The 25,314-nt window shown below is 51.7% G+C and overlaps 1 protein-coding gene across 5 annotated transcripts in view; it reads left to right on the top strand.

The window, feature by feature from the left end:
- The window catches only part of TIAM1 (TIAM Rac1 associated GEF 1), a 144,282-nt gene that overhangs the window by 54,580 nt on the left and 64,388 nt on the right, over nucleotides 1-25,314 (top strand). For 2 of the 5 annotated variants that reach the window (XM_058019145.1, XM_058019146.1), the window contains 2 exons: nucleotides 13,446-13,624; nucleotides 19,209-20,197. In XM_058019145.1, the coding sequence (XP_057875128.1) occupies nucleotides 19,220-20,197 (978 nt within the window). In that variant the 5' untranslated portion in view covers nucleotides 13,446-13,624; nucleotides 19,209-19,219. Of the gene's footprint in view, nucleotides 1-9,935; nucleotides 9,979-13,445; nucleotides 13,625-19,208; nucleotides 20,198-25,314 lie in introns of those variants that run through there. The other 3 variants (XM_058019148.1, XM_058019144.1, XM_058019147.1) reach the window with 2 other exon arrangements.

Here is a 25,314-nt window from a genome sequence, read left to right as displayed (position 1 = left end):
AGGCCCAGCTTTGTGTTAGGCTGGGTTTATCAGCAGCACAGGCTCTGAAATGGCACTGCTGGGGATGGGGATGGGAGGGCTGGGGCTGCCTGGCTGTGATTATCCCCCTAGCTGCACTCCAGGGCTGTTATTTCATTCCCATTGTGGCTCTGAAATGGTGCTCAGAGGATTAGGGGGATGTGGATGTGAGCAGCTTGATCCCTGAGAGCCTGGGCTGGGTTATTGGGGATTCCTGCAGAAACTGAGCTGAGAAATTGGGAGTTGGGGCTGAAGTACCATTAGTGCCTCAGCTTGCCACAGCCCTGTGCAGAGAGCCCTGTTCTGTGGCTCCCGGGGGGTGGATGCACTTTGCTGTGCTGCTGTTAGTAAGAGAATGTTGAGAATATTCTAAATATAACCCTTTGTTAGTCCAACGCAAGACCATTTTAATTTTAAATCAGCAAATATTTCAGCTGGGCTTCCATAAAGAGTATTAGTTTTTAATTATTTCTGGCATTTTCCCTGATTAAAAATGGAATTTATGACTCTTCTAGTTCTAATTTTGTTTACTGACTTGGCAGGTAGCATTGCTCATGGTTTCCTTCATGAAAGGCACTGTCATTTTGGAAAAAGCTGGATGGCTCTTGGGTTGATGTATTTCTTCACCTGAATGCATTGGGAAAATATTGGTACATTTATTTAAAGTAGATTGGAAAATATTGGTAGATTTATTTAAAATTGGTGGATTTATTTAAAAAATATTTAAAGCTGGTGGTGCTAACAGCTTATTAATTGTTGTTGTTTGAGCATCAGGATTTGTGTGACATCAGTCAAACTTATGGTCAGTCTAGTCCTGGATGTCAATATTTGATTTCCCTTCAGCTGAATTAAAATTTATAGTTGGCTGTCATGATAGTAAATGGGAATTATTTTGATTAATTGTTCTCTGTGTGCAATTCCAACCCATTGTGGTGCACATAACCTGTTGTGCATCATCTTTTGCTGAGGACATCCCTCAAAATTGTCCCAGCAGAGGCATGAATGGTATCCTTTCTGTGGGAATTTATTACCCTGTTGCAACTGGCACAGCAAGGGAATCAACAAAATTAGACAGCATTTGGGTTTTTGAATTTTATGTTGGTGTTAAGAACCGTGTTCAGTGCTGTTATTTATTACTTGCCTTAAATACAGGCTAAGTTAGGAAACATCCACAGTGGGACATGTTATTTATCTGCTCACAGCATGTGGCGTGCTCCAGAATATTCCCCCAAACTCCTTAATGCATTAATTGGGCAAAATCTCCCCCGACAGATAAACAATTCCGCTCTGCTTCACGTGGGTGGATGGAGTTTGAGCAGAGAGAGCCTCCAAGCAGTGTTGCTGTGGGATTCCCGGCTCCTGGTTCAGTTCAGGCTGGCAGGCTGGGCTGGGGGCTGAAGCTGTGTGTCCGTGGATTTCCCCCTGGAATTTCTCTGGGAAGAGAACGGCAGTGCAGAGCTGCAGTCTGCTGGGATGGGGCCATCCCTGGGCTCTTTGGGAGCCCCTTTCCCGCTGGAGCAGCACTCAGCTGTGCCAGCTCTCCCGTGAGCACACCTCTGAGTGCACAGGGTGTTTCTGGGCAGAGCAGGAGAGGGATTCTGCAAGTCTTGCACAAACACATGGCCCTTGGCGGGCGGGACGCTGCCCTGCTCTGGCCTCTTGCTCAGGGTTCCAGCAGAACGGGCTCCCTGCTACAGGAACATCCCAGCAGAGCTGGAGCCAGGGCAGGGCTGCGCCTTCTCCCTTTGAAGCACCAGCCTGCCTGTGTTTGCATTTTCTGCAGTTTTCCTCGTGTGCTGGCAGAGAAATGTCAGGGTAAGTTCCCTGAAAACAAAGGATTGGAATGAATGAAGTCTTTTTCTCTCTTAGTCCTGAAACTGGTTATGGGCTTTTCTTTTTTTTCTTTTCCCTAAGCCAGTTAGGTTGGGCTTTAAAGAGCAAACCTCAAACCCCAGACAATGCAGTAGAGCCAAAAGCTGGGAGCAGGTGTTGCCCGCTTGTTCAAACACGTCCAGGGCTTGTTTCCTTTTCACAAGGCACTTGGAAGTCAGGCCTTGAGGAGGAAAACTAAAATGGAGCTGTGGAGCATGAGCTCAGAGCGGGGGCCCTGTGCCCCAAAGTTGTGTATTTACACGTGGGGCTGTGAGAGGAGCAGGTTGTTAACCCTGCTGAGCCCTGGGAGCAGAGGCACGTCTCGCCCTGAACCGTCCCAGGGCTCTCCAGCCTTTCTGTGTGTTTGTTTAATCTCTCTGCCCTCCCTGGGGCTGCCATGGATCCCTGGCAGTGCCCAAGGCCAGGCTGGACGGGCTTGGAGCAGCCTGGGACAGTGGAAGGTGGCCCTGTCCCTCTTGGAGGGTGGCACTGGATGGGCTTTAAGTCCCTTCCAGCCCAAACCATTCCACGGTTCTGTGATTCCCATGCTGCAGATCTTGGCTGCCTCATGGGCTCAGATTTTACCAGTGTTTGCTGCATTTCCTGCACAAACAAACACTTGTTCTTCCTGATTTCACTTCCATGTTCAGATCCCATCAGGGCATGGTTCCTCCACGTCAGGAGTCCCCATCCTGACATGTTGTCTCCCCTGTAAAGTTGGAGGTGCCCATTGTGTAAAACCTTTCACAAGTCACTTTGGGCTGGGAAAAGAGCGTGGTGGGGCAGAGCCTGCAAGCTGGAGCAGAGAGGTGCCCTGCCAGGTGATTATACATTCCTTTTCATGGCTTGTTTGGGTTTTTTTAAGAGGCAGAGAATGAGTTGAGGCATGTTGGAGCCTGTGTGGGGAGCGATAATGGAGCGCTGCTCTCCTTTCCCACAGCTGGGCGGAGGGAGGACGTGCCAGAGCTCAGTGCCTGGCTCCTTGTGCTCACAGCCCTGTCCCCTGGGGCTGGTGGGACATGGGGAGGTGCTCAGGGGGCTCTTCTCTTCCCTGTGACACCCTCATCCCTGTGCTCTCCTCCCCGTGGTGCTCCTGCTGTCCCCTTTCCCATCCCACCATCCATCCAGGCAATGAGCTCTGTGCCCCCCTTTGTCCCCTCTCCTCTGCCCATCCTGGCTCCTCAGGTAAAACAAAGCTCAAGGGGGATGGGGATGATGGAAATAGGCCTCAAAGCACATTTGCAGCCGTGCCTGTAGCAGTTTATTTGTCTCATTTCAGAGCCATTGCGCGGCTGGTTTGAATTACCCCTCCCTCGTGCCCCGTTGTGCTGGTGAATGGTCAGGCTGAACAATATCCCAATATTAATTGGTGCCCTGGGATTTCGGGTGCTGCTTGGAGGAGCTTCCCTCTGCTTCTGAGCATTAAGTCACTCTGCAAATGTTTTTATTGTCTTAAAGAGGGGTTTACTGCCTGTTTACATAATTACTAATCTAATAATTGCGGTGGAATTGAGCCCTGAAAGTTGGTGGATCTTTGTGAAACTCTGGACAAAGGAAGCCCGTCAGGTTCTTGTAACTTTTATAAATATAAGCCTCTGGAACAATGTAACTGACAGAAATCCCACAAAAACGTCCCAGTGAATGGATTTTCTGTTTGCAGCACTCTGTAGGGTTACAGAAATGCTGGTGGCTAATTGCAGCCTTGCAGATGGCACCAGGAGGGATGGATTTGTGCTGCCTGCCTTTGGCTCCCTGCAGTTCATAGCCAGGAACACTTTTTGCAGAGGGAGGAGAGCATCTGGCTGCTTTTTGGGTGCTTTGCTGGGAAAATTTCAGGTATTTAAAAAAAATACACGTAAGTTGTTAACAAGGATGTTCTCAGAGCTTATTGTGAGCTTCTTTTGAGGAGTGCTTTTTTGTTTGAATGGGAAAATGAGATGGGGATTGTGACCTGGGAGATGGCAGAGAACTGCCTGTGCTTCCTCCTCCTTCTCCTCCTCCTCATGACGGGGTCTGCTGGGGCACAGCAGGGAGAAGGGAAGGAGGAGGAAGAGGAGAAGGAGCCTTCCCTGCAGCCAGGGACAGCCCCTGAGAGGGGCCAGTGGAGCTGCTGGGGGGCTGTGAGTCAAGGAAAAGGTCCTAAAAATGAGGAAATTTTTAGGGAAACAGAGGAAATGGTCTGTGGAAAACAACATCTTGTTTCTGTGAGCTCTCCCCCTCTGTTCTTTGCTGCCTTTGGCCTTTTCCTTCTCGCCGTGAGCGTTCGGTGCGCGCGGCAGGGCGAGGTTTCCCTCTGCGACACCGGGAGCCTTTTGCTCCCTCTCCAAACCCCGTGGCTGCTTTGGGGCCTGGTGCAGGGCCCAGGGAGGGAGTTTGCCCCTGTGAGCCCCTGGGCAGCGTGGCTGCTCTCTGGCTGGCGGGCAGGGTGTCAGGGAGCCGCTGTGCGCGGGCGGCACCGCGCCGTGCCCCAGCTTGTGTGCGCCGGGGCTGGGCAGCTCCTCGGGCACGAAAAGGCTGCAGTCAGCACTCCTCAGCCAGGGAGACAGCTCTGCTTGCCCTCTGCCCGTCCCCACACATGGGCAGCCACCAGAACTGCTCTGAGAGCGTTTGTGTTGCCGTGTCACGCCATTGGAGCTGTGCTGCTGCTGGGGAGCTCACCCTGAGCTTGGTGTGCTTTGGGACTCGAGGAGAGATGTGTCACTGTGAGCACATCAGCATTTTGCTGCTGTGACCCTATTGCAGTGGCCTCTGCAGGCTCAGTCAGAGGTCGTGTCCCTGGCCAGTATTTGTGGATCTGGCCCCAGTGTGAGGCTGTGCTTTGAGTGCTGCACTGCACAGAGCTGTCCTTGCTCCCTTAATGCGCAGGGAATTACATCTTGAGAAAGGTTTTGCAAGAGTTGATTAAAAACTGTGAATAATAAAGTACAAAATATGAGTTTTTTTACCTCTTCCCCCTCTTTTCATGTTGTTATGTCAGCTCTGAAAAGTGGTGGAAAAAACCTAAGAAAACAAGTTTGGAAGGGAATTGCATTTGAAATATCTTGATATTGCTCATGGGTGGCTTGAAGGGATGTACAGCCCATCAGTGCTGTGTGATAAGGAGATCTTTTCAGACCAAGACTGTCTGATGGCAGAACATCAGAGGTCCCCAGAGCACATGTAGGACAGGCTCTGTAGTGGAGAGCCGAAAAGTTGAAGGACTGGCACAGAGGTTACCGCCTCCCAAAAAGTGATACAAGGGCTGGTGCAGAACCATCAAGTGCTTGTTTAGCTCTGATGTAAATGTGTCCTTTGCTTCTCTCTCTTTAAAGGGCTTCCCTTGGAAATGGCAGCAGTCACTGTGTGTCTGAGGTGCATCGCTCACTGCAGAAATAGTCACTGCTCTGCCCTGGGTCTGCAGGATCAGTGTGAGACATGGCTGTGGCTGCTGGTGCAGGGGAAGGCACGGGACAGTCACCTCTCCTGGTGGAAAAGTGTCTTTCAGGAGGAAATCCCTGGTCCCTGGTGTTGTTTTTAACACCCTTGGAGTAAAAGCTGCTTTAAGCAGTAGCACAGTGGGGGCCGTGTGCGTGCAGACAGAAACAGTGCTGGGAGGGTACAGCCTGGATGTCCCTGCAGCCTGGCGGTGGCTCTGTGGGGGGACAGAGGCCACTCAGGTGGATTCAGGAGCTCAGGTGGGTCAGTAATCCCCTTGCAGCACGGGCAGGGTGCCTCTGGTCAGTGTGTGCACAGATAGACTGAGTGTGCATCTGCTGCAGGGTTTGCTTTCATTTGGCTGGGAGTGCTGCCACAGAAAGCACCAGTGGCTTTGGCAGCCACTAAAATCATCTCCTGCTCTTTGAACGTAGAGAGCAAACTGGATCTGTTCTTGCAGGGCTGTTTTGGAAAAGTGAAGCGCTGAAATGATGGAATGGCACTTGCTGCTGAATATCAGAATACAGAGAATATCAGATGGAGAATATCAGTCCCAGGTTGGAGAAGACCTGTGAGGTGTGGGGTCCAAGCTGTGCCTGCTTTCGCTAAGTGCCATGGGCACTCATTAATTACAGTGCTGGATAGATTTGCTGTGGTTTTGTGTGGTGGTGAGGCTGGTACCTCACCAGCCTGGCATTTGGAGGAGGCATAGCTGTTGTTTTATGAGCAGTTTGCATTCCTCATACATATTTTAGAACGCCTGAAAAAAATTCCCACTTCTTCGTACTTGAGCTCAGTGTTTTGTTTGTGTGACTGTAGCCAGCATGAAAAGGAGTGAGAGCCTGGTGCTGAAGTATTCCCACTAGGGTTTGGAGCATCTCTGCCTGCTCCTTCTCTGGCACTGTTTTTGGGTCATTTTCAGGCAGAATTAGGCTGGAGCTGTGCAGGATGCCAGGAGCTCACAGGTACCAGCCCTGCAGCTGCTCACCTGGCACCCCTCACAGGCAGCTCCCCGTGCCAGCAGCAACATTGTGCCCTTGTTGACCACAGATGGCAGAGCCAGGGCAGGGCCTGCACCAACTGTGCAGGATTTGGTGTTGGTTTTTTCCGGCTGCTCGGGAGCAGCGTGAGTTTGGGAAGGACGAGCTGCATCCCTGAGTGCAGCTGTGATCCCTGGGTGCCACTGAGGCTGGGAGGGCTCCAGGGCAGGGTTCAGCCCCTGCGCCCCAGCTGCATGCAGTGGGGCTGCTCAGCTCCTCTCTGCCTGTGCTCCGTTTGACACCAGCTTTGTTCTGAACTCCTGAGTGAAGCTTCACTTCTGCTGAAGGTGTCTGCTCTGTGCTAACCTTGGCCATGATGAGGATTGTACGTCCCAGATGATGTCAGTGTCTTGTGCAGCATCAGGCACTGCTGTTTGTGCCTGGCAAGTCCTGCCTGGTGCACCCTTTGATTTACATTTGCTTTTCCTGGCATTTCTCTCACAGCCAGGGCGCTCATGGTCCTCTGGGATCAGTGTGAGACACGAGGTCTGTGCTGTGCTCTGACTCTTCCCAGCCTTGTGTCCTCAGCACAAGTCACCCGCACATTTCATTTTTATGTGTCTGCGCTGAAAACATGAAAAGGCTTGATGAGGTAATTCTCTCCTCAGCACAACCTCTGTGCAAAGTTTCTTATGCAGATCATAATTCCTGTGCCACTTTTTGTCATCCTCAGCTGCGCTAGCAGTTTCCTGGAAAGGTGTCTTCTGCCTTTCCCCTCTGGAAAATGGGTCATCTTCCTGCAGGGAGTGATCAGGAGCAGCAGGCAGAAACTAATTCCCATTTTTCCTGTGTCATTCCCTGTTCCATCTCCCAGCTGTGCTCCCCAGCCTTGCAGCCCATGGACAGACAGATGGACACATCACTGCTGGGATCGCTTGTTCTGCACTCCCAGGCAGGATCCTGATCCACAGGTTTTAATGTAAAAATTCCTTCCCACAGCCCTGTGGTTGCTGCTCTCATGGGTTTGGGATGCAGATTGAAAGCTGCTGCTGACTGGCACGTTTCAGGCTCTGGATTTTGCTCCTGATAACCTCAGATGTGGTGATTCACATGCCTCTCCCACCATGCCCTCCCTGGAAAAGGAGGCAAAGCCTTCATTTGAGTTGGAGGCCACACTCAGAGCTGATGGGGATCAGCTTTCCCCCCCGAGCTGCCTTAGCCTGGCTTTTGGTACTTCTGCTTTTCCTCTGCAGAGCATTTGCTGATCCCATCCTTCCCAGGGTGGGGGCTCACCCTCTGAGCCCTGAGGGTGTCTTATTCTGGGGTTTCCATCCCTTATGGGTTCTGTCCCCTCTTTATTAAAGGAGCACCACGCAGGCATGTGGCCCTGGAGGTGTGTGTGCCTCCCTGGGGGTGGGAGAGCTGTGACTGGAACCAGTCAGCCCAGATCAGCTGGAGCCATCAGGTTCTGCCAGGTAAAACCTGAGTGTCTCCTTCACCCTTGGCAGTGCCAGGCGGGTCCTGAGCAGCCCAGCTTTGCATCCCTGCTGGGGCTGGTATCAGGAGGCGAGCTCAGCAGCCACCTGGGCACTGTGTCAGCACCTTCCCTTGTCCCTGCCCCACCTGTCCATGCTGCACTGCCATGCCAGGCAATAATAACTGGTTTTGGGAAGTTTAGGATGTTCAGTGCATGCTTTCTGCTGGTTCTGGACACTGCTTTCCTCCTTGGTCACCCCATACCCTTTCCCAGTGGGATGTGGCTGTGCTGGACACTGTTCCCAGAGGGAAGGGAGCCCTGGGCAGCCTGGCAGCAGGAATCCAGCCCTCCCTGCAGTGCTGGCCTCCCCACCCCAGTGCAGTTTTAGTGCAGGATGAGTCCTGAGCAGCGCTGATTTCACCAGGAGCTCACAGACAGACAGATCCTGGTGCCAAAACTTGTGCAAGGCATGCTGTCATCTGCTAAGGACATCCTTTGCTCCAGTCCTTTTCCTCATTATGGAAGTTATTCTGCTGTCCTTTCTCCTGACTCTGAAGCAGTGCTTGAGGAAGCTTACACAGCTCTGGTGCTCAGTGAGGTTCCTCACCCTCCTCAGAGAGAGAGAGCAGAAAGGGAGAAAAGCTCTTCTGATCTGCCTGTGTTTGACACCAGCAGGAAGGGAGAGCTCTGCTGATCTGCCCGAGTTGTATTTCACACCGGTTTTTCTTCTGGAATCCCTCCCTAGTACTTAAGTCAGGGTATCTAAAATTAGATACTTCATATCTCAGGCACCATCTTAATGATCTGTGTGAGGTCTTTGGCATTGCTTGAAAATCAGATTAGTTACCTCAGTGCTTCAGTGAGGAGATACAGCAAGCACTTCCTCTGCAATTCCCCCTACCACAATTATTGCCCTGAATTTTTTTCCGCACCATTTTAATCCTTCACATCCTGTCTGGTCGGGCACTCAAGCCAAGGGTTTCAGGTTTTATTGCTGGAGCCTGTGGTGCTGGCTGGTTCTTCTGTGCAAGGTCCCACTCCTTGGCTGTACAGGGAGAGCTCCCCCAGATCCGTTTGGAGCTCTGAACATTTTCTTGTTCCTTCTCAATCCCTTGAGTGCATTTGGCACGTCCCACCCTTGCCGTGTATCAGCAGTTCTGGGCTCATTTGGCACAAGCAGAAAGCCCTTTTTGAGCTAAGTGCAATAACAATAACACAGAACCTAAAGGTAAATAAACAAGCCACACCTTCTTTTTTATTTCAGCTGCATTTTGGGAATTCTTTTCGTTTTTCAAGTCTCATATAAATGTGCACACGGTCCTCAGAGGCTCCATGGAGGCCAAGGGGGCTCCTCCTTCCCTGCAGCTCCCTCCTGGCTGGGCTCAGGCTGCCCCACAGGCTCCAGGGAGTTGCCCTCGTGGCTTCCCATAGATTTGCTTATGTCTGATGATCTGAAATTAGAATCCTTCCCCTGCTCTGCCCTTTGCTGGAAACGTGTAAAACCTTGCAGATTCCCCCCAGGCTACAAAGGGGGATTTTCCCACCATTAAAAATAAAAGGGAAGGGAAGGAGAAAGAGTTAAAACATGCTCAGATAGTTGTAAAAATGATTGAAAAACAAACCCACGGCGGTGTCAATTATTCACATCCCCTCTATAAATAGAGAAACCCTGGAGAGGGGGCTTTCCCTTGGGCTACCTGCTCTGCTCTTTCATTAATTTATTGCCACGGTGCTTTCTCAGTGCTGTGCTCCTGGTTCTGTTCCTTTGGCTGGATTTGGGGATGGCTGGCTGTTGCCTCTGTGGAGGTTTAAGGTCTCTCAAACACAAACCTTCCTCCCTCCTCCTCTTGCCTTCTCTTCCCTGCCTTGGGAATTGTCGTAGGGGTGGTGCTGCAGCTGGAGGAGCAGGGCTGCCCACACCTTCCCCTTCAGGAGCTCAGCTCAAAGGGAGTGTGGGTTTATTTTTCCTTGCCCTCCTCTTCATCTGGAGCATCACCAGCATTGTTCTGGCAGCCGTGACAGACACGGAGGGTGAGTGCTAGCGAGACACTTGAGAGGGGTTGTGCAGCTGGAGCTCCTCCAGCCCACTCCTGGGGATGGATGGATGGATGGATGGATGGATGGATGGATGGATGGATGGATGGATGGATCCCTGACCTGCCTGCATGGTCACTGCCTTCACACTCCAGCTTCAGGAGCAGCCACTCTCCTCAACAGGTACTATAAGCCGTGCTTGGCTTGAAATTCATTTTTCTCACGGGCAGCGCTCGGTTTGAAATTAATTTTTCTCACAAACAAAAGGCTTCTATGGCATTTTAAATGTCACAGAAAGAAAACACAGTGAGGAGCACGTTTGTCATTTATTTTTGCTGCTTTAAAAGTCAACCAGCTTCTGCAATGCTCTGAAGTTGGTCTCGGGGCTCAGTGTCTAGATGGAGAGTGGGGAAGCTTGGAGCATTTTGGAATTGTATTTGTGAACCAAGATCTGGGCATAGACAAGTCTCTTATCCATCCATCCATCCACGGGTCCAGCACTGGTGCAGCCTCACCTCAGGGCATGGGGGCAGCTTTGGGCACCACATTTTGAGAAGGATCTGAAGTTATTGAAGAGCATCCAAAGGAGGGACACGAGGATGGTGAGGGGTTTGGAGGCTTGTCAGGGTGTCTGTGCAGGGCCAGGAGCTGGACTCTGATCCCTGTGGGTCCCTTCCAGCTGAGGATATTTTATGTGCCCTCTCCTGTGGGTTTTGCTTTGCAGAGGGCAGCCCAGGGACATGGGATGGGGAGAGGCAGAGCCCTGGAGCACAGGAGAGCCTTTACTGTGGTCTCAGGGCAGGGCATTGGCTGGGCTGGTCTCAGCAGCAATTCATATTAACTAACTGGCTATTAACCAACAGAATGTGGCCTCCAGTCACAGAGCAAGGGCCTGATTGTCCATTTCAGGAGATGGGATTGAGCACTGGAGTTACAGTGGTGTGAAACTGGGGTCATGGGTGTGGGGAACTCAGCCCAGAGCTGCTGATGGATATTGAATGGTTTCTCTATGGAGTGCTTACTGCTCCTGTCTCTGTGTGCACATCCTGCTTGATGGTGGAGTTACCAAGGGCTTCTCCAAACTGCATCAAGATTTACTTAAACAACTGATTGCATTTGAAGTCTGACAAAAGCAATGCCTCATAAAATGAAAAAGTAAAAATAGAACTGAAAGAGAGCTGTCGTCCTTCTCGCCAACTTTTCCTGTTCACTGGACAAGGGGATGTATTTGCATAGTGATTTTGTTTCATTCTGGAAAGGAAGGGTTGTGCTTTGGAAAAGAGGCTCTTAGAAAGCTACGGTTTCCACGTTTTTCATCCTGTCCATGCTGTCAAGCACACAGAAAGCAGGTGTGCTGGGTTTTTCTCCAGACCCTTGGCGCTGCAGACTGCTGCAGCCCCTGGCAGCCAGAGCTCTGTGCTGTACCTGGAATCCCAGGCAGCAGATGTGAGGCACAACAAGGTGCTCCTTCACTCTGTTCTGCTCCCCTCTCCGTGTTCAGTCCATGCGTGGAGGTTTCCCGTGCTCCCAGCCAGGCTTGGCAGCCCTGTGGGAAGCCCTTGGCCTGGATTTGGAGCTGTTCTGTGGCTGTGCAGTAAATACAGCTGTGCTGCCTGCAGCCTCCAGAGCACGGGAGCTGCTCTGACGTGTGCAGGGCTGGCTCACACACACCAGGGACGTGTCTGAGCATCAGCAGCACTCAGTGCTGACAGGGATGTTCTGTCTCCAGTGTGGAAGTTGGAAAAGCTTTATTTGATTTTTTTAAATCAGATCAGTTGTTCCACATGTTGATGTTTACAATGCCCGTCTCCCCTGAGAACAAACTGGTGGTCACTGGTCAGCTTTTCCCTTGGCTAGCATCCCTGGAGCACCTGTGTCCAGAAAGGGCTCTGTGCTGGGAAGGAAGTGATGGGGCTGTGCTCATGTTTGCTTCAGCCCTTCCTCCTGGGAATCGCGTTTTGCCCTGTTGGACCTTCCAGGACCTTGCTGGAAGGGAGGCTTTGCTGGAGATCTCCAGAAATTCTGCTGTGGCAGAGCCTGGGCTGTTGGAATGAGCCAGGACACTGAGGACCGTTCCAGTGCATGTTAATGTCAGACAAAGTATGAGAAACAAATGTTCTTTTTGAAAAGTACGAATTGCTTTAATTTAGGACAGACTGTCTGAGGTGGAAAAGTTAATTGGAGCAAAACTTTTCAGGAAAGAGTTGATGGATAATGATAAATCCTTGTTTTCTGGAGGAGCTTGGTGCCCAGAACTCGCCTGTTCATGGCAAAGGATGTCACTTTGGAGCCCATTTTAGTTACAGACTCTTCCAAAGCCATGTCAGGCTGGAAGATCTGACAGAATGCTGGGCTGTGTTTGCTCTGCTCCTCTTTTGGGCAGGTTTTTTGGGGCAGTAGCAGCAGGCAGATCTGAGCAGAGATGGTCCCAATTCCCTTTCTGGAGGTGAGGAGTGCTCGTGGCAGGGCTGCTCCCTGTGTGGTGGGTGCAGGTGGGGAGCCTCCTGCCTCTAGGACCTTTTTTGTCAGCAAGATTCCCCTCTTGGAAATCATTGGCAGCTGGCATGATAATGAGTCCATTTCAATATAAATGAGCTTCGTTTTATTAATTTCTGCCAGCTCCTGAGCAATTCATGAACTGCTTTTCAGATCTCTACCAACAGCTTGGGGGAAGAGGGGGAGGTAGGGAGCAAAGAAGGGAACATGAAGGAAGAGAAGGAAAACGAGAACATTTTTAATTTTAAAAAGAGCCAGTGACTCTCATCTCCTTTGAGAATCCAGCCAAGAGTGAGGATCACACTTTCCCCACCAAGCAGCTCCAAGAACATGAAGGGCAGCAGTAATCCCTCCCCAGGTTTTTGCTCCTGGGGACCTGTGGAGAAGTTTGTAACTCTCCTGAGTTTGTGTGCAGTGTTTAGGTGATGTTTTAGTGCTGGTGCCTGGCTGGGAGAAGGTTGAGTTGGGTGAGAGCTGGATTGGGAAAGCACTCAGCCTCTGCCAGGCCTTGCAAGGATGCTCACCAGTGGTACCAGGCCTGGAAAGGGCTGGGATTTGGTGCCCACATGAGCTCAGTGGCTGACTGAAGGACTGTCCTAAGGATTGTCTCAGGTCTAGGTGAGCACAGATTGATCTCTTGTATCTGTGCTTTTGTGAGCACAACTATCCTGAGAACCCTTGCTCACAAAGCCAGCTGTAAATGCTCTGCCCCAAATGGCAGTGAAATCCCTGCCTGGCAAACCTCCCTTTCCATGAGTGGGACAGCCTGCAGGGAAGCCTCCTGTGAGCCCTCCTGTGTGGCTGGGCTCCCCTTGCTGCCAGAACTCAGCCTGCTCTGCTGGAAGGTGCCTCTCTTGGTGCTCACCCTCACGTGCAGGTGTGGGTTTGGCCCTGAGCTCAGACAGAGCGGCCTCAGCAAGGCAAGGTTAAAGCCTGGGGGATTTTGATTGGGAAGAGGAGCTCTCCGTGGCCCATGGCTGGTGGCGCTTGACTGGGTTTTCCATTTATTCTGCCACCATCAGCTCGCACCATCTGAATTTTGCCCAGTGCTCCTTAGGTAAGGGCTGATGACAGCCCCCTGCAGAAGATGCTCTGTCCAGCCCTCCCTGCTAACCCTGCTCTGTCTGATTTGTTTCTCTCCCCTTTCTCCCCAGGTTTTTGGCATGTGGGCATAGACTCTGAGGCGGGAGCGATGGAGTCGCTGAGTGGCAGGTGCTGACAGCTTCTGCAGCCCCAGTAACCGCTCCCTTTGGGGTCACTTGCAATTCTGTGCCTCTCAATGCCACAGCTCTCTGGGGGAAGGTTGCGCTGGATACCGGGACTGCCTCGGAAGGTACAAGTGCCTCCCTCGTGTTTCTGCAGGGCTCTGCTGGCCTCTGGGCTGCTGGGAGGGTGAGGGATGAGCTGCATGGCTGGCTGCTGGGCTGGGCTTTCCAAGGGTGCCAGCCCTCCCTCCCTCCCTCCTCCTCTTGCTTGAGCTGGGTCTTTCTGGAGTCCATCCCATGCTTTAGCACTTGTGAGAGCGGCTCACAAAAAGGAGTGGTTGGTTAAGGGGTTCTAATGTGAAAACAGTGAAATACAAGGGTCTTTCTGGAGTCCATCCCGTGCTTTAGCACATGTGAGAGCAGCTCACAAAAAGGAGTGGTTGGTTAAGGGGTTCTGATGTGAAAACAATCAAATATGGGGTCTTTCTGGAGTCCATCCCGTGCTTTAACACGTGTGAGAGCAGCTCACAAAAAGGAGTGGTTGGTTAAGAGGTTCTGATGTGAAAACAATGAAATACAAGGGTCTTTCTGGAGTCCATCCCATGCTTTAGCACGTGTGAGAGCGGCTCACAAAAAGGAGTGGTTGGTTAAGGGGTTCTGATGTGAAAACAATCAAATATGGGGTCTTTCTGGAGTCCATCCCGTGCTTTAGCACTTGTGAGAGCAGCTCACAAAAAAGAAGTGGCTGGTGAAGAGGTTCTGATGTGAAAACAATCAAATATGGGGTCTTTCTGGAGTCCATCCTGTGCTCTAGCATGTGTGAGAGCAGCTCACAAAAAAGAAGTGGCTGGTTAAGAGGTTCTGATGTGAAAACAATGAAATACAAGGGTTTTTCTGGAGTCCATCCCATGCTTTAACACGTATGAGAGCGACTCACAAAAAAGAAGTGGCTGGTTAAAGGGTTCTGATGTGAAAACAATGAAATATGGGGTCTTTCTGGAGTCCATCCCGTGCTTTAACACGTGTGAGAGCGGCTCACAAAAAAGAAGTGGCTGGTTAAGGGGTTCTGATGTGAAAACAATCAAATATGGGGTCTTTCTGGAGTCCATCCCATGCTTTAACATTTCTGAGAGCGGCTCACAAAAATAAGTGTCTGGTTAAGAGGTTCTGATGTGAAAACAGTGAAATACAGGAGTCTTTCTGGAGTCCATCCCGTGCTTTAACACGTGTGAGAGCGGCTCACAAAAAAGGAGTGGCTGGTGAAGAGGTTCTGATGTGAAAACAATGAAATACGCCGCTGGAGTTTCTGAGAAACTGCAAGGCTTTCTGTGGAATTTCAGCCTCTCTGTTGCCCTTTTGAAAAAGCACATTTTAATTACAAGAAAATGTGTGTGTTCACACTCGGTTATTAGTCTTGTACGTTTTTCTATGTGGTTCTGGTGAGTTCAGTGGAAATCTTTGTTGTTGGCTGGCAGATTTTAGCAGAAGTTTATTTCTGTAGGCTCACTGCCCGCTGTGGATTTGATCATTGTTCTGGTTCTCACAGCCTTCGAGCTACGCTCCAGGAGAAAAATACAGATTTGTCACCAGGGCCTCCCACTAGAATCTAATTTTAAATTTGCAATCTGTTGTCTTGTGAGGTGCTTCAAATTTGGTTGGAAATTTAGTATTTTTCAGATATGCTCCTGGAGTCTAGTGGTCCAACCCTTTGTGGGTTCAGGGGTTAGTAACATAGGTTTAATTGAAATGAGTATTCTGGTTTTGTAATTATTTTAAGAAATCATTTAATATCGGAGCAGGGGAAGAGGAAGGAGAATTACTGTTTTAAAAGGAAATTGTGTTCTCTGAGTGGGCCATCATCAGTGGTCATCTAGAATGTGATAATTTATGTGTAACCGTTTCATGTAAGAGTCATCCAGCAAAACCTCAGCAGTTCAGCTGGAGGTCAGGCTGCTTTTCCCACATACCCAGTCTAGGGAACACTGGTTTTCCTGCAGAATTCATGCTTTCCCTGCTGCCAGCCTAGTCTTGATGTCAATCTGAAGTTTGAGCTCTCAAAAAGCATGTCTCAGCCTTCTGTCCTGTCTCTTGATGTGCAAGCTGGCTTGAAGGTGGCTTTGTTGAAGTTTCTGACGTTTTTCCAGGAAGGAGCAGGATTTCTGGGGATGGATGGTCAGGCCGCCTCTTGGGGATGTGGAGGCAGAGCTGCCACCCCTCGTTTGCCTGGCTGGGGCTGCAGATACAAATCTGCATCCTCGGTGAGCGCCTGAGTCAGGGCAGGGCGCTGGTGCCTCTTCAGGAGATGTGCCTGCCTCCCTGCTTTGCTTCTCAAGCCTCTCCCTCCCAGAGAGAGGACGAGAGATTTCGTCAGGGGCCCTCTGTTCCCACAAAAAGTTTGGGTTCTGATGAATCAGCGTTTTCAGCTGGAAACACCCAGCCAGCCGTGCTCGCAGCCCCTGCGAGGTTCAGGGTCACTCACAGCAGATTGCTCCCACCACCACAGGCCCGTCCAAAGCATGCAGATGTGTCACACTGCATCTGTGTCACATCCTGGTGGTACCTTGGTGGCTCTTTAGTGGTGGCCTGTGCGTTTGGCAGCCGAGCTAACAAGGGGAGCCTTTGTCCTAGCAGCGCTTGCGTGCAGCTCCCATTAACATTACTCATTTTCTTAATTTGATACAGATTTTTTTCACGGAGTGTGCTAAATGCAGTTAAGGCACAGACAGGCAGCATCTGGCAGTCGCAGCCGAGCACTCTGAGCCGCTGTTGCCCCAGGGTGTCTGCTGTGGCCCGTGGGAGGGGGAGGCTGGGGCTCCCCTGCCCTGCCCAGCTCTGCTCTGGGGATGCTGGAGTCTGTGCAGGGCCAGTTCCCCTCTCAGGGCTGCCTTCCACACCTGCCCGAGCTCACCTCTCGGCTCCCTGCTGCCAAAAGCGGGGAGGTGTCACTCTCCAGAGCCATTGTCCCCTCCTGTCCCCTCTGTGTCCCCAGACAGACACCCTTGTGCTGCCTCTGGCACGTGCCAGGCCAACTAGCTCAGCAGAATTAACTAAGAAGCTTTTTAAGGTTTTCATTTTGTTGGTTTTTCTTTCCCCCCAGATTTATTTTCTGCTGTTTCAGTGGACTCTGCTGCACGAGCACTCGATTTGGTTCAGGGAGCTGGTGGGAATGCCCAGCCCGCCGTGCAGGAGGGAGGCAGAAATGGGGTGACAAGGCAGGATTTGGGGGTGTCCCTTTCTGAGGAGCCCCTCAGCCTGACCGGGTGGAGTTGACTGTCCCACCCAAGCTGTGTCCTGCCAGGGCACGGTGACAAACCTGGGGATGGCACTGTCTTGCATGTCATGCAGGCGCTGGGCAGCGTTTGGGAGTTCAGTGGGATCAGGCAGGGCCTTGCCAGGGTGCAGGGGTGAGCTGTGGGCTCACTGACAGCCGTTTGTGGATTTGCAGACTCCTCACCCAAAGCAACAATCCACTGAATTGAAAAAGGGTCGGCTCTTTGCTTTGAAGTCTGACACTTCTTGCCAGTCTCTAGCAGATACTTCATTGTGTGAAATCACTCCCTGAGCATTCCTTCTGTGGAGAGAAGACTTCCCTCCTTCTTTCCAGGAGAGTGTTATTTCCTCTGGGATGCAGCCTGAGCTGCTGCTCCTTTCCTCACCGAGCCCACTTGTGCTCCTGTTGCTTGTCTGGCTTGGGGAAATCTTGCCTGGTGTGCTTGGAAGGTAAAGAACCATTGCAGGTTTCCAGAGGACTTTAAAAACTGCTCATTCTCCTTAGGGTGAGGAGTAAGGGGTGGCTGGAGAAGGGAGGGATGGCTGGGGATAAAGGGTGGAAAATCCCCCCAGATGGAAGTGTGGTCAGCAGGAGCCAAAGCAGGAAAGCATTGCCCTGAGAGGGTTTCTTTTGTGGGGTGGGAGCACTGAGGGCTTGTTTTAGATACCTGCAGAAGAAAAGATGCAGGTTTTGTGCTTTAAAATGTTCAATAGCCAAAAGCTGGCTGAGGGTTTTTCAGGCTGTATCAAAGAGCTGTAGCTCTTGGGAGATAATGAACCCTTGTCTAGGGATTGATAAAGCTGTCTTTTTCTTTTTTGTTTTAAGATTTAAACCTGCCCTTTATTCAGTGCTTTTATTTATCTAAACAAGTCATGTCAGCCAAAGGGAGTTCTGCCATTCATTTCTGTAGATGTAGGGCATTTCCTGCTGTAGTTTATTTCACCTGCAATTGTATTTATGTTCAGTGCAGAAATGCCCAGATATTGATGGTGTTGTCTGTTGCTCCAGCACTGAACAGACTTCTAGCCTCAGCCATGAGGAGCTTTGCTGAGCAGAGAAGCAGAGGCACAGTCCTCCTGCTGTGGTCAGAAGTGTCAGTGCAGAGCTCAGTTCTGCCGTGCTGTCCCATTGTTTGGTGCCATCAGTTCCTCACTTTCCGTGTGTTTATGTGGGGCTCCTTCAGTTCTGTGCAGCAGCAATTGTGTGTATACAGGTAGTGAGGGGAAATGGGTGGTTGCATTCACTCTGCCAGCATCTGGGTCAGTACCCACCAGCATCCTGGCAAGGGAGAGGAAATTGCCCCAAGAAATTAAAGACTCCAGATTATTTTACTGTCAGGACAGGTTTTTATTTTCAACCAAAACTGACGGAAATGCCTCAAAACAAAGAAGTTTTGTCTTGGAATTTCTTTTCAAGACTGATGGACTACTTTTCTCTATGTAGTTGTCTCGTGTGTAATTCAGGATTTAATTTTGAACTTTGCCATTTACTTTTCTTCTTCTTCTTGCCATCAGGCCAGAGGGGAAGGACCCAATACTACTGATAAAATATTTCTGACATTTGTTGAATGAGATCACAGACCTCAAAGTGTTTCCCAAGGTTGAATCAGATCATCACTCCCACCTCCTGGATGGGAAACCTGTTCCACGGCGGGACATGCACAGCTGAATAATGCAGGAGGCTGGGGCTGGGGACACCAACCCCGTCCCTGCGTTCCAGCTCAGATCAAAGAGCTCAGATCTGCTTATCTGCTTCTGAGGGAGTGGGAAGGAGAGGTTATTTTTGTCTAGTCTGAGTCACTCATGCTAATTTATTTTTCATAATATGGCTTTCTTGTGGGGGACTCTCGGTACCTGCCTAATGTTGCACAGTTTTTTTGTTCCAGAAATCAAACCTGTCATTAGCTCGCTGCCAAACGGGTGGGTTTGTACTTTGCTGTTTGGTGCTTTGCTTTGCAGTTCCTAGCCAAAAAAAGGTGAAATCTCAGCTAAAGGTGTACATGGCTCTCCTTTTCAGCATCTGTTACCTGCAGATAAACAAGAGCTGTTGATTTTTTGAGTCTGTTGGCTGGAATGGCGGCGCTGATGCTGAGGGTCGGGTGAATGCGCACAGAGCTGAGATGGCACTGTGGTGCTAAACTGGTTCCAGTTCACACCGAGCTGCAGGGTTCAGTCCTTCGCTCTTCTGCACTCTTGGTTTGCACAAGTTTGCGTGGCTGTTTGCTACCTTCTGATTTAACTGCATTTCTAGGTTTGCTGGTGCAGCCGCTGGCTCCTGTCATTAATTAATCTGTGGGATTATCGCCGCAGTTAGGGCAGTCCCCGCGAGAATCTGCGGCGTGGGTTTTGGGACGGGCTGGGTAATTAATTAAATTAAAAACGAGTTGTTGGTGCATCGGGGTGTCCGCGTGCCTCCCTCCCCTAACGCTGTGTCCCTTGCAGACCGTGACGCCATGGGCAACGCGGAGAGCCAGAGCGTGGAGCAGGCCCTGTACGGGGACAAGCAGCCGGCGCTGGGCCGCAAGCACACGTCGCGCTCGCTGCGCCTCTCGGGCAAGGCCTCGCGCCGGGCGCGCCACGCCTCGTCGGGCAAGGCGGCGCACCACCGCGGCTCCGAGGTGAGCACGCGCTCCAGCAGCACGCCCAGCATCCCGCAGTCGCTGGCCGAGAACGGCCTGGAGCCCTTCGCCGCCGCCGAGGCGCGCCTGGAGGACTTCGGCAGCGCCACGTGGGCCGAGCGCGTGGACATGGCGCTGCGGCCCGTCTCCTACCACACGGACTCGTCGGTGACGCCCAGCGTGGACAGCAGCACGGCGCTGACGGCCGCCTCCGTGCACAGCGTGCCCGACTCGGAGGAGAGCCGGCTCTACGGCGACGAGCCGCCCTTCCTGGCCGAGGCCGACGCGCGGGCGCTGCGCTACGCCGCCAACGGGGCCGCCTTCGCCGACGCCGCCGCCTTCAAGAAGAAGCGCTCCAAGTCGGCCGACATCTGGCGCGAGGACAGCCTGGAGTTCTCGCTCTCCGACCTCAGCCAGGAGCACCTGACCAGCAACGAGGAGATCCTGGGCCTGGCCGAGGAGAAGGAGGCCGAGGCGGCGCGCGGCCCCGAGGCGGGCGGCAGCCCCCAGCCCCTGGTGGCCTGCCAGCGGGCCAACTCCATGAGTGACCTGTACTCCCCCAAAACCCCCGGGGCCACCATCAACGGGGGGCCCCGAAACGCCTTCGGAGGGTACTGCCGGAGCCTGGTGTCCGACATGCCCGAGCTGGGCGCCCATAAGATGGCCTCGGTGGGCGCCGAGGACGCGCCCTCCTCCTACAGCAACTACAACACGCTGCCCTGCAGGAAGTCCCACTGCCTCTCCGAAGGGGCCTCCAACCCTCAGATGAGCCATAGCAGCAGCATGCAAGGCAGAAGGGCGAAAACCACCCAGGTAAGGCCGTTTTCTGCTGTGCTTTGGCATTTGCTGGGCTGGGCCTATAGAGGAAGGTTTTCTGGGTTTCCTTCAACACTCCCTTTCCGAGCAGAGAGATGCTTCCAGAACTAGTCAGTCTCCAGGGCTGGCTCTGTTCCATCACTGTCCCTCCTTGATCTGCAGCTCTCCTTGGACCTTTTGCACTCTTCACTGCCTCTGAGAAGGGGAAATGTGCATTTGCCAGCAGAAGATTTCCCTGCGTGTTTTGCAGTGCTGACGGTTCCTTTTTTTCCAAGGTAGCTGCCAAAGCTGATCACTCCTCTGCAGAGCTGTCCCCCACTCTGCCCTCCCTGCCTTGTCGCCCTCCCCTGCCTGCACTCGTGGCTGGAGGCAAAGAAAAAACCTGTCAGTGTTTCCCCTCCGTGCTAGACCCTCCCTGGGCTGAAATTTCACTCTTCTAATTAGCTGATGTTAGTGTCTGTGCAAAACATCTCCCTGAAACAGCACTGGCACTGCCAGGCCTGCTGTAAAGTGAGAAATGATGGGGCATGGAGATGTGTGGAGAAGATGCTGCTTCTCTGAGCCAGGGACAGCAGAGAGTCAAGAGAAGCTTGGCTGTCAGGTGTGCTTCCTGCACTCCAGACACCAGGCCTGTAATTTTGGGCCTTTCTTACGTTTTTCCATGCTTTTCCCTGTCCTGCCTGAGGGAGTTCCTGCCCCAGGCTGCAGGCAGTGGTTCTGCTGGCAGGTTAGTTGTAGACAGGGGCAGGAAGGAGTTCCAAACCCTGCCCAGACTCGTGCTGGGATGGGGCTGCTCAGGGACTCCCTGGCCATGCTTGATCTGGGGACACGGGCTGCTGCTAAATATAAAACTGGCATGCTGAAACAGATGCTGCAGCAGCTCACAACAGCAGCTTTGTTCTTCAAAATCAGTTCTTTGCTCTCCGAGGTGAAAAGCCTTTGGTGTGCCAGGGCAGGATAAAAACCTAGAGAACAAGAAGGAAAAAAAAGGGTTTTGGCAGCCTTGGAGCTAACAGCTTTCCTGAAGATTGTTGGGTGCAGCCTGCTTTCGAGGGTATTTAAGGAAAAAGAGAATAGAGTCAGTGATGAACAGCCAAGCATTTGTTTCTCTTCTTGGTGCCTATGCTGGCATTCAGAAGATTCCTCTGAGGCATGTAGTGAAAGTCTGGAATTTAAGTAGTATTTTGTGAGGCCTCAGCCATACCCAGGGAAATTATTTCGTGGGGCTGGTTTCACTGGATGGATCTCCCGAGACAGGAGATGATGGCTGTAAGGAGTCTTAGCAGTGATTATTACCATGGATAAATTCAACAAAATTAAAGCTTTGCAAAGGTCAGAATTCCTCCTCCCAAGTCTTTAATCCCAGCAGCATCCTGTAAGTATAAGATAGTTGTCAGAAATGAAGTCATGGCAGCCCCAGCCTAGCCTGAGCAAGCTTAGGGAAATGACTGCCATTATGTGTTTGAAAAGGCAGAAATGAAGTCCAGATTTGCACACAAAGTGAAAGGAGTCCTTGGTGAGCCTGGTGAGGTGGCTTTGGATGGAGTGAGGGGAGGGAATGACCAGTCTGTGTCTGCAGCAGGTCCCCAGGCAGCAGTCTCACCCTTTGCTCCTCTTTCCTTGGCGCTGCTGGTGTGAGTGAGGCTGTGTCACTGCCCTGCCCTTACTGTGCTCCTTGGCACTCTGCTGGCCTGTGCCAGCTGGCACTGGGCACCTTTGGGGCAGTTTTGTTTCCCTCTGCCCTCCCAGTCTTTGAGCACTTTTATCTTTACACTCCTGATGACCCCATTGCCCCGGTGCCTGCCGTGTGTGTCCTCGTGCTGGAAAACACTTCCTGCTGTAAATGTGTGTTTTGGCCAGCCTTTTAAACTGCCTCCCCCATCCCAATCCCACAAAATCATTGGTAAATCTTAGGGCCATGAGGCCACCACACAAAGGTGCCCCAGGGCCAAGTGTAATGGGGTGTTGGACACCGTTTCCCTCTTGGCTTCAGGGCCAGTGAGGTGTCACTGCTCCATGGAGTCACCTAATGGGTTCTCCTAGCCAGGAGTGAAGTTTCTGCTCAGATCCCTGCTGTCAGTCCTCACAGGACTTTGGGGCTGTGTTTGCCTGTGGTTTGTGGGGTTTTTTTTCCCACTTTTTGGAAAGCTGTAGCTGGGATATCTGCCTGTTTCTTTGGTCTCAGCTGCCCTGGTGCTGGAAGGGCCTGATGATCACTGGTGGCTGACTTTTGACTGGTTTAGTTCCTGAAGAAGGGTCTGAGAGCACAGCCTTGTGCTCTGGTGTTTGATTCCCAGGTCCAGCCATCATTCCATTGCATGCTCATGAGCACCATCATGGTTCCTGTAAGTTAAATTTGCTGCAGGTTCTCACTAGCTGTTCTGGAGAAGTGCATCCCAGAAGGAAGGTGCCAGAATCACGGCTGGACGTGTTTTGTTCTAATGCCTTATCCACGGGTTCTTCACAAGTACGTGGTTTACATTGAAGTGAAAAACACAACACACCAAAACCGGGGAGGAAAATGTCTCCCCATCCAAATTTAAACCTTCAGCTGAACGGTGGGAGTCCCTCTCCAGTAAGGGAGGGAGCTTTTCCCCGTGGAGAGCCAGTTCTGTTCAGTGTGCACAAGTGATGAGCGCTCCCAGGGTGGCTCAGGGGCTCCCACGCAGCAGTTCTGCTTTTCCCAGCACTGTGCCTTTGAGGGCTCAGCTCTGCCGAGCCAGGCTTCCCGGGGAGCCCTGCTGGGATCGCTTTGGCTTTTGGAGCCGAGCCGGTGTAGGTGGGAAGGCCTTCATTGGCTGCCATTTGCACCCTTTTCTCCGGGAATACGGGCTCGGATACAGCTTGTTCTGACTGTGGGTGTGCGATCCCCAGGATCCCGCAGCCTCTTTTGTGGGATCCAGATTTTATTTAGCAGCCCTGTTGTGTCCTGGGGCAGCTAAACGTCTGCCTGCAGGAGACTGCCTCCTCCTCATCCTCCTCCTCCTGGTAGACGTTCAGGGACAAATGTGCCCCACGCCCGCCTGCTGTTGTGAGCCCTGATTGACTTTTCAAGGAGGGAACTTCCCAGAGAAACTGTGGCTGCCCCTGGATCCCTGACAGTGTGCAAGGCCAGTTTGGACCAACCCGGGACAGTGAAGGGTGTCCCTGCCATGGCAAGGGGTGGAATGAGATGGGATTTAAGGTCCTTCCAACCCAGCCCTTCTGTGATTCTGTGAATTAAGGGATGAAAACCTTGAGGTATGGTTTTGTGCCCCTTCCACCTCCTTATTCCATATTCCTTGTGAAGCTGAGTGGGGAGAAGGAACAAATTCCTGCCTGACTCATGTGGAAGCTTCAGCGCCAGCCCCAGGCTGTGTCCTTGGCGTGGTAAATCCCCTTTTGTCCAATTTTCACATTTATTACTATTTTTAGGCCTCTCTAGGTAGCCTGCAGGAATTTGGGATCTCAAACCTTAAAAAAAAAAAGTCCTACATTAAAATTTTTGCAGATTATGCAGGAGATGAAACCAAGGGGGTTTGTGGGAATTAGATCAGGATGTACAGGGAAACCAGTCTAAATGAGACAATCTTTCCAGCTGATATTATTTTTTTACTGTCTCAGGGAATTTCGTAACTGGTTACAGTGTTCCATTATGTTCTGTAGGATGGCTAAACTCCAGAGAGCTGACACTTGCTTTTAAGTTGTGTAAAAGAACTTTTTCCTGAAATCATTTTGTGGCTTTGAGGATATAACCCCAAAATGGAAAAGGGCTACATAGGAAGCACCATCCAGCCCAATACCTCGTTCCCCAAATAACTGCTCAGGGAAAGGAAGAGATGGAGTATGGAGTTTTCCCTCAGGGCGTTTTCCCCAAATCCAGCAGGTTAGAGATTGGAGCCTTCCTGTGCAAGGAATGCATCCAAGGCTCTCGGGCTGACCTGTCCCCCATGGATTCTCTTCTCTGAAATCATTTTCTGCTTCTGGCTTCCCCTGCATCCTGTTCACTCTCTGCAGAGCACTTGTGGCCTTCCAGCCTGCTCTTCCAGCCTCCTCAGCCATGGCTTTTCCAGCAGAGCATCTCCAGCAGCTGGAGCTCTGCTCCCCTCAAGGAATGCTGCCTGTAGCCTGGAAAACATGGCTGTTTCCAGCCCAGGTGTGATTCCCAGTCAGATGGACCTTCAATCTGAGCTGTCTGACTCCAGATGGAACGGAGGAAGGAACTAAAGACAGAGTTGCACCAATTCAGTGGTGCTTGCTGGCACACAGGTTAGTGGGTGGCTAAGAGCAGGGTGCTGCTGCTTGGCAGCTGCACTCTGGGGCTCACTGATTCCAGCCCCTTTCAGAGATGGTTCCCAAGGGCTCAGTGTAGCCCAGGCCACGTTCCCAATCCCCAAAAGCTGGGAATGGGGCTGTTTGGCTCAGTTGGATCCCACTGAGGAGCAGGGCTCCACTGGTCACCTGCTGAGCCTCCGGGCAAACCAGCCTGAAAAACCAAATATCTCTGCCTTCAGCCCAGGCCCCCGGGCAAGGAAGGGCTGGGAACAGGCTGGGGGAAACAGAAACCATTCTTTTTTGGGGCAGCCCAGGCTTGCAGCAAGGCAGGCTGCTCAGGAGTCCACATCTTGGTTCCCGGCCACAGCCCTGGAATGCCCGGACCCAACGAGCTGTTTATGGCCTGGCTGACTGGAAGTGGATTCGGTGAGGAAGGCTGGATCAGAGAGCTTCAGAGGCAGACTCAGAGAGGTCTTTCCTGCCCTGTCACCCAGATGGAGGAGATTAGGTCAGGTATTTCCTAGTCGGGATAGTTCAAAGCAAATGGTCACTCCCTTCAGAGCACACAGCGCTGCCCCAGCCTTGTCAGGGAAAGGAGCATGTGAAAATTGGTGTTTTGGTCTTGCTGGCAAATATTTTGATACTTTTTCAAAGACCTTAATTTGTTTTTCTTCCCTCTCTCTCGGCCGGAGGCCAAGGGAAATCAAATCACCAGCCCTGATATTTGATCTAGCTCCACTCAGGCGTGTTTTTTTAAACAGTAGGACTTTGTCATTCATACATCTGAAGTGTATATAACAACATTGGCAATAGCTGTATTCTCTGGGAAGCTCTACACCCTGCATGCTCTTACTTCCAAG

Source organism: Melospiza georgiana, chromosome 2, assembly GCF_028018845.1.
Source record: "Melospiza georgiana isolate bMelGeo1 chromosome 2, bMelGeo1.pri, whole genome shotgun sequence".
Taxonomy (NCBI): Eukaryota; Metazoa; Chordata; class Aves; order Passeriformes; family Passerellidae; genus Melospiza; species Melospiza georgiana.
This window is presented reverse-complemented; position numbering and strand designations above follow the sequence as displayed.